At 53.3% G+C, this 7958-nt stretch overlaps 1 protein-coding gene across 1 annotated transcript in view; it reads left to right on the forward strand.

The window, feature by feature from the left end:
* Window positions 1–7958, forward strand: part of CACNB1 (calcium voltage-gated channel auxiliary subunit beta 1) — a 17697-nt gene that overhangs the window by 669 nt on the left and 9070 nt on the right. Inside the window, exons 2-6 of the mRNA XM_025041660.1 lie at window positions 2032–2118; window positions 5174–5293; window positions 6047–6169; window positions 6847–6983; window positions 7207–7283. Coding sequence (XP_024897428.1) covers window positions 2032–2118; window positions 5174–5293; window positions 6047–6169; window positions 6847–6983; window positions 7207–7283 — 544 coding nt within the window. The remainder of the gene's footprint in view (window positions 1–2031; window positions 2119–5173; window positions 5294–6046; window positions 6170–6846; window positions 6984–7206; window positions 7284–7958) is intronic.

Consider the following 7958-nt stretch of genomic DNA (forward strand, 5'->3'; position numbering starts at 1 on the left):
GGCCGAAGCGATAGTCAGAGGGCGGCGCCAGCAGGCCTTCAGAGCCGCAGATTCTGGTCCTGGAGTGGGGAAGGGGCCAGGCCTCCATTCCAGCCACCTCGGCTACACCCCTATATTGGACCAACTCCTCTGCCCCAACACCCATGTTATCTCTCCCCACCCCTTACCCCCAGCCTCGGAAAAACGCCTCCAAAGTTTGGAAAGTTGGATGGATGCCAACTCACGGTTCTGGAGGGGAAGAAGCTGTGTTACCTGGGAGAGGAGGTCTGCCGCCTCACCCCTCCTCACACTTTTCCTGTGCCCATGGATTACCCCCAGAAAGGGTTTTTCGTGGGTGCCCTTAGATTGATCAGCAGGATCTAGGGGGGTCCTGCCAGGGCATTTCTGTGGGATGTGTTCTCTCATCTGGCAACACCCCAGGGCTGGGATAACATTAACTATTTTCTTGCCGTGGCCAGCCTGGAGCAACTGTAACCACCATGATAATGTGGTTCAAGGGAATGTGTGTGCATGGCTTGGGGGAGGTCAGGTCAGACCTAAAAATACCTTCCTTCTCCACCCCAGGCCCCTTGGAGCCTGGGAGGCAGCTGACTGGGGCCTTTCTTTCAGCTGTTCCTTGTCCCTCTGGTTGCCACTCCCTTTTCTCAGCCTGGGGTGGTGGTTGTGGTGGTGGTGGTGTAAGAGTCTGGAACTCAGTGGGGAATCCTCAAGTTCATAGGGCTCCTTAATCCTAGAGTTTGGGTATATGTCTAGTTTGAAGAGGGGGATGAGAAGGAGGATTCTGGGGTTCCCGGGTGCCCTTCTCTCCCATCTACCCATCCTTCTTGCACTCAGGTTCAAGGAACCAGAGCCTCTAGTCTGGTCGTTGCTTATCTACCTTCTTTGGTAAAGAAACTCTAGGATGCAGGCTAGGGCAGGGGCTTGGAGAGCCTGAAGCCTCAGTCATCACCCGCTTCTCTGGACTGTCCTGGGCCAATGTGTGTATGTGAGTTGGGGAGGGCAAAGAAGCAGCCCCCTTTATAGACGTCCTGGAAATACCTGAATGTGTGGCTGCTTGAGTGGTCAGGCAGTGTCCATTCCAGCCAAATCAGGAGCCTAGCCAGTGAGACTGAGCCAGCCTACCCCAGGGATCTCTGGGGGCTGTGTTCTAGGCCATGTCTTGGGGCACAGCCAAGGGGCATTTAGATTGATGCAGCCTGGAAGGTACCATGGGAACAGGATGTAGGCAGTGGCAGCTGCGGGTTAGAGGGTAGGTTCTTGATCTCTCTTGCCCCCTTGGGGAGGAGTATGATCACAGTGACTATGAGGAGGCGGCCGAGAAAAAGTCCTGCTTTTTCTCACCCCCCTCTCCAGTAGCTAAATCTGCCCCATGGCAGTGCGCCGGGATTGGGGTTAGATGTTTACTTTCCAAATACCTTTCCACACCCCCTCCCTGGAAATCTAGTTTTGGGTCTCCAAGTGCTGAGAGCTGCCACTACCCTCCCCACTCTGAGAAAAAGGAAAGCAAGAGTTGAGCATGAGAAAAGCCAAGCTGGGCCCCCTTGGCAGTTGGTGATTCCTCTTCTCCCTGGGGGCCACGGGCACATTCAGCGCCCCCTCTGCTCCAGCTGTGGGGGAAGGGGGAACTTTCCCCAGCTCTCTCCGTCTGCCCCCCCACCCAGCACTGCAGGCAGCCTCTCCCTTCCCCCAGGCCTCTGCAGCCTGCCCAGCATCTTAATTAGCTTTGCTGTCTAATGAGCCTCCAGCTACTAAGCGCCTTCCCCTCACCCCTTACCAGCTTCTCTGGCTTGGTTTGGGGGTTTCTGTGTGTACTTTCTAGGGCTCTCTTGCACTGTCCCCCACTCCATGGCTGTGGTCTGGGCCTTCCCTCCTCTTGAGGCTGTACCATATCAGGAAGAAGATGGGGGGTCTGTTCAGATCAGGATCAGGGAATGATATTGCCAAGGCTTGGCTGTAGTTCTGGGCTTGATGGGATGAAGGTTGGGAAAGGGCTTTTCTGATTTCACTCTTGTTCCTTCCTGGCTTCTCCAGGGCAAATACAGCAAGAGGAAAGGGCGGTTCAAAAGGTCGGATGGGAGCACATCCTCAGATACAACATCCAACAGCTTTGTCCGCCAGGTAATGGGGAGGCTGAGAGGACGGAGGTGGCTGGTTGATGGACCCCAGCACTGGGAAGCTGGGTCTGAGGCTTTCTCCAGACACCTTCCTCCATGTCATTTGTCATTTGCCTGAAACCACACATCACCTTGACACCCCATGACCTGTCCTACATATCATGCCAGCTGCACCCACTCCCTCAGCCCTTGCCCAGCCCCTCCCCCAGCACCAGGCACCAGCCCCTGCTGCCTGCCTGCGTCATCTCATTCAGGGACAGCCTGGCCTGCCTCCTTCTAGCTTGCTTCAGGCTGTCACCCACTCCCCCTGCCGGCTGTCTGCTTCCATGTCCTCCCCCAGAATCTGTGACAGCATGGGGTAAAGGCAGGTCCTAAGAAATGAGGAGCCAGGACATTTGAGTCCCTGGAGCCCTAGTTAGGTATGGGTCAGGGAAATGTCCTCCTCACATCCAGATATGACTGTTCTTTAGTATGCACAGAGCAAGTGAGTTGAGGGAGGCAGGGTAGAGACAGGAGGGAGTTGACTTTAAAGAGAACTTTAGCCCAGAAGCCCTGACTGAAGGCGGGGGTGGGGGGTGTTACTGAATAGCTTTCTGGGGTCTTCTGTGCTCAGTCAGGAAGATGCCATTCTCATCTCTATTCTAATTCTCAACCCCAGGCCATCTCAGGCTCAGGGAGAGGCAGTGAGAGAGGCATGTGGTTGCTATGACTACGGAGCATCTCAACAAAGCCTGGTACCCAAAAAAGGCATGAAGGGCTTGGGATCAGACAAGGAAAAGAAGTATGTTGAAGAGAAAATGGGCAGGGCACATGAGGGCAGAGACAGTAGCGAGGAGGAGCCCCATGGAGGTTAAGCCCCCCTTGGGCCAGGAGAGAGAGAGTGGTGCCAGGCAGATCCACCACAGATTGGAGTGAGGCCCTTCTTTTTGATTCCTCTATATCCAAAGCACTTGACAAACCACAGGCCTGACTTAAGAGGGTCAGGAAAGGAACCTTTTATCCCAGTGTCTCCTAAGTGTACAAACAGGAAGTCCTCTCTTCAATCTATCCCTCATCCCTCCTGTTGCAGGACTGGGCCAGGGCCGGCGTTAGGAAGAATGATGCTGTACTTAGGGTAACCCCTCTTGACAGAAAAGGGCCTTGGTTCCCTTAGTGTTTGGCAGTGCAAGTGTCAGACCCCAGCCTCCAATCCTTCCTCATCTCAACTCCCTAGCTCTGACTACCCCCAGTAGGCGGTGGGGAGTGAGGGGGGTGCAGTCCTTGCCACATCTCTGAGCTAAATATACCCAGCAGTTTGCACATGTAGCAACTCTGCTTGTAACCTGAGCCCCCTCGGGGAACGGGCAGTTTGGGCCACCTCCTAGGCCAGCAGGACCAGGCACTGAGGGCGCTGGGATGGAGGCGCTCAGCCGGACCCTCGTGGTGGTGAGCTGGGGATGGGGAGGGGTGGGTGGGAACAACCCCTCAGGAAAGCTGGTGGGGGGGACCTTCATTCCAGCTTGTCTCCTTGCCTTCTCACTGTTTCCCTGCCTCTCACCATTCCTGATATGTCTGTGTGCATGCATGCGTGTGTATGCGTGTGCGTGTGCGTGCATGTGTATGTTGGGTTAGTAAGTGCATCTCTGCCACACTATCTCTGGGCCCGTTTCGTTGGCTCTCTACACGTCTGTTTCCCTGATGCTGGGTGCTCCTATCAGGAGGGGTAAAAAAGTGATAGATTAGCTGGTTTTCACTCTCCTTCCTTTATGTCTCTTTGTCTCTCCTCCAGCTTCAATTGACCTCACCCCCACCTCCAGTCTTTTCTCTTAAGAGTCTCCTATTTTCATGATTTGGCTGGAAAAAGGATGGGCAGCTGCCCTAGTTAATGACCAGGGCCCTCCAGGGAAGGTGGGACATTGTTTTCTATCTCAGGTCCCCTCCATACCAAGTTAATGGGCATTTCTGGCTAAATGACCATTTCATGCCCTCAGAAAAGAACCCCCCCATCTCTGCAGTCCTGTTCTTTCATACGTCACCTCCCTCCCCTCATAGCAACAGCACTGCTGCACAGTGACACAAATCCACATTTACTGGCTCCTGCCCTCAAGTGTTGCACACCCTCAGGGACACTGACACCCAGAGTGCCCCTTGTGTACTCTCATGCGTACCTGTCTGTATTCAATTATGCATATCCAGCACATACCATGGAACGCACCCTCCTAAACACACTTGAAGTTGCACATCCAAGCACACCCATGAGTAAGCATGTTCATTCACACTTCGGGTCTAGACAGGCTATGTGTGTCTCGCACATATGCCTGCATCCCTGTGCTCTGAGATGGTCAGTGTGGTCAAGGCTAGCTTCCTGGTACACTCAGACTTCTGAGCTGGCCTTAACCCTGGCAGCGGTAGCCCTAGAACTGGGGAAGGGCCTGCCCCATGTTCTGCTCTTAACTTGCCTCTTCTGCCTGTACCACCCCAGGAATCTTGGACTCTCTTTTGTGCCTTATGAGAGTCTGAAAGTTGGTACTCCCCTGATTCTGGCAGAGGAGGTAGGATTCTCTCTTTCCTTACCCTTGAGCAAAAGATAGCATAATTTTTGATGATCCCATCATACCGAGCGGGCTGCCCACTGCCAACAGTGCAGAAAGCTCAGGGCTATGCTGGTGGCTACAGTCCCTGGAGGGACCCACTGGGTTTCTGCTGAGTCTATCTCAGCCGGTGTTGGGGACAGGAGAGGGAAGGAGGAGCAGGAAGTGGAGACTTGTCCCTGGCACTTCTCTCCTGAGCTTTGCCCCTATCAGGTTCCCACCCCTCCCTGGGCCCCAAGCAGCTGTCCTTGGACCTGCCTTAACCCCTGGCTTGCTGCTATCACCCTTCACAGGGCCACACTCTTCCTGGGGGCCTACAAACCTCCGTCTATACTTCTTCTCATTTAATATCACCTTCTCCTAGCCCTGTGGCATCATGCTGGCCTGGCTGGGCTTGAGGCATCCATGATGGGTGGCACCTACATGCCTTCTGAGGCCCAGGAGCTGAGGAAGCAGCATTGGCCCTGAGCTGGCCCTGTCTGTTTTCAGGGCTCAGCGGAGTCCTACACTAGCCGTCCATCGGACTCTGATGTGTCTCTGGAAGAGGACCGGGAAGCCTTAAGGAAGGAGGCAGAGCGCCAGGCATTAGCCCAGCTCGAGAAAGCCAAGGTGAGAAAAAAGAGGGGGCTGTGCTGCCCTATTTTCCCTACCCCCAGGCCTTAGAGACAGCCTGGACAGACCCAGGGTCAAGTCCTGGCCCAGCCAGTTCCTAGCTGGTGTACCCCTGGGCCTCAATATGCCTGTCTTTCACCTGTAAAATGTGGGCTATAGCACCTGCCTCCTTATACAGTATAATCTGTGTCTAATACTGTTTTCACACATAATAGGAGCTTGAGAAATGCTAAAAATTTACGTTTCTTACTGGAGTCAAGCTTCCTAGGCTGACTCTTACTAGCTGTGTGATCCTAGGCAAGTCACTTAACCTTTCTGAATTTAATCTCTTCATTCATTAAAATGAAGAGAAGAATATTTCATAGAGTTTTTCTGATAAGTAAATGAGATAATGCATGTGAAACATGTACACAGTATCTGGCACACTAAACAGTGGCTTCTATCATCATCATCATCATTATTATTATTAATGTTGTTGTTATTATTATTCCTCTGAGTGTCATTCTGGGTACCCCACCACTAATACTAATCATTCCCCAGTGTACCCTCCACCCCGAGAGGGCTGAATTTTTTATTTTTTATTGTGTAATTTAGCATACATAGCAAAAAACTGCATAAACCATTCGATGTAACTTTTAATGAATAATTTACAAAACAAACCTCCACGTAATCACCACCCCAATCAGGAAGTTGTGCATTACACTATCATTTAATCCTCTGATTGTCATCCTCCCTGTGTGCCTCCTCTAGACCAAGCCGGTGGCATTTGCTGTGCGGACAAATGTCGGCTACAACCCGTCTCCAGGGGATGAGGTGCCTGTGCAGGGAGTGGCCATCACCTTCGAGCCCAAGGACTTCCTGCACATCAAAGAGGTGGAGAGAGTGCTTGGCATCTGGCGGGAGGGCAGGGTAATGGGTGCCAGCAGAGGGGCAGCCAAGCTGTAGTGGGAAAAAGACTTTTGAGCCAATCTGGGCTGAGTCTGCTGTGCGACCTTAGACAAATCTCTCCACCTCTCTGAGCTTCTAATTTTTATTGGTAAAAATGGGGTGGTAATGTCTCAGTCACAAGGTAGTTGGGCAGGGTTGTGATGAGGCCTCTTTTTTTTTATGTTAAGTATATATATACATTTATTTATAAAACGACATTAAAAAATTAGTATGATTTGGTGAATTTGACTTCTCTAGGAGCTATACACGCTGATGAGGCCTCTTAAGTGGAGTGACAGTTTTCCAGGCTCATGTAGGTGTCAGCATTTACTTCTCTCCCTGCCATTCCAGGGCAGGGTGGACACGTGTAGAGAGGAAGGACTCGGAACAGGGATGTGCTGGGCGTGGGGCTCCGTGGCCCAAGAGGATGCTGGTCCTGGAGTTGTCCTGAGAATTGGGGGCTGTACTCAGAGGCTGGAGTCAGGGACTGGGCTCTTTGAGGGTGCCATCCCCAGGGCAGGATAGGCAAGTCTGGGAGTGGTTTCCCCTGGAAAGTGGCTGCTGGCTTGCACCTCCAATTTCCCTCTTGGTCTCTCCCACCCACCTGCCGTTGTTGTTTGCAGAAATACAATAATGACTGGTGGATCGGGCGACTGGTGAAGGAGGGCTGTGAGGTTGGCTTCATCCCTAGCCCTGTCAAACTGGACAGCCTGCGTCTGCTGCAGGAACAGAAGCTGCGCCAGAACCGCCTCAGCTCCAGGTGTCTGGCTGGGGGCGGGGCACTGCCAACCCTGGGAAAGGCCATCCTAGCCAGGACTAGGCCTCAGGGGTTGACCTATTACCTAGAGGGCACAGATTTGCCTGTGGCATCACCAGTGGGGCTGGAGAATCTTGGGGCAGGGCAGCATGTGAGAGAACAAGATTCCCCCACCTTCACACCCACCCCTTTGCTCACAGCTCCGTTTGCCTCTCTTCCCACACAGCAAATCAGGTGATAACTCCAGTTCCAGTCTGGGAGACGTGGTGACTGGCACCCGCCGCCCCACGCCCCCTGCCAGTGGTAAGAGCTGCCACCTCCCCAGAGAGTGGGGGGGAGCTCCTGGGTGGGGTAGTCTCCCCACTGCCTTTCCTCTCCTTTCCCTGAAGTAGGGAGCACCCCAATCTTGAGTCCTCCCAACACATCCTGTGGTCCTCTCTCCATGAAGAGTAGGACACCCCACAACTGGGCCCGTGAGCGCCCATCCTCTCATGTCTCTCCTCTCCCATTTCTTCAGTAGCTCCATCTCTCTGCCTGACTCCCCTACCCGTACCCCCCATTCATTTCTCCCAGCCCTGTTCCATTCACCTCTTCTTTCTTTTTTCCCCATCCCATCCCTGCGTTCTGTATTTGTGTCTCCACGTCCATCTCACTCCTCCCCACCTCGCCTCTCTCCTCCCTCTCTTCTGACTCTCCGGTCCAGGTAATGAAATGACTAACTTAGCATTTGAACTAGACCCCCTAGAGTTAGAGGATGAGGAGGCAGAGCTTGGGGAGCACTGCGGCTCTGCCAAGACTAGTGTTAGCAGTGTCACCACCCCGCCACCCCATGGCAAACGCATCCCCTTCTTTAAGAAGGTAATTCTTACTGGGTTCTTAAAAGAGGGGAGGGGGTCAGGGCCCAGCTTTTTGGTAGGGGAGAGGGCTGGAATGGGTTCAGATGTGGTACCAGCCCGATTCCGTGGAGATTAAGGCTTC

Source organism: Pteropus alecto, unplaced genomic scaffold, assembly GCF_000325575.1.
Source record: "Pteropus alecto unplaced genomic scaffold, ASM32557v1 scaffold98, whole genome shotgun sequence".
Taxonomy (NCBI): domain Eukaryota; kingdom Metazoa; phylum Chordata; class Mammalia; order Chiroptera; family Pteropodidae; genus Pteropus; species Pteropus alecto.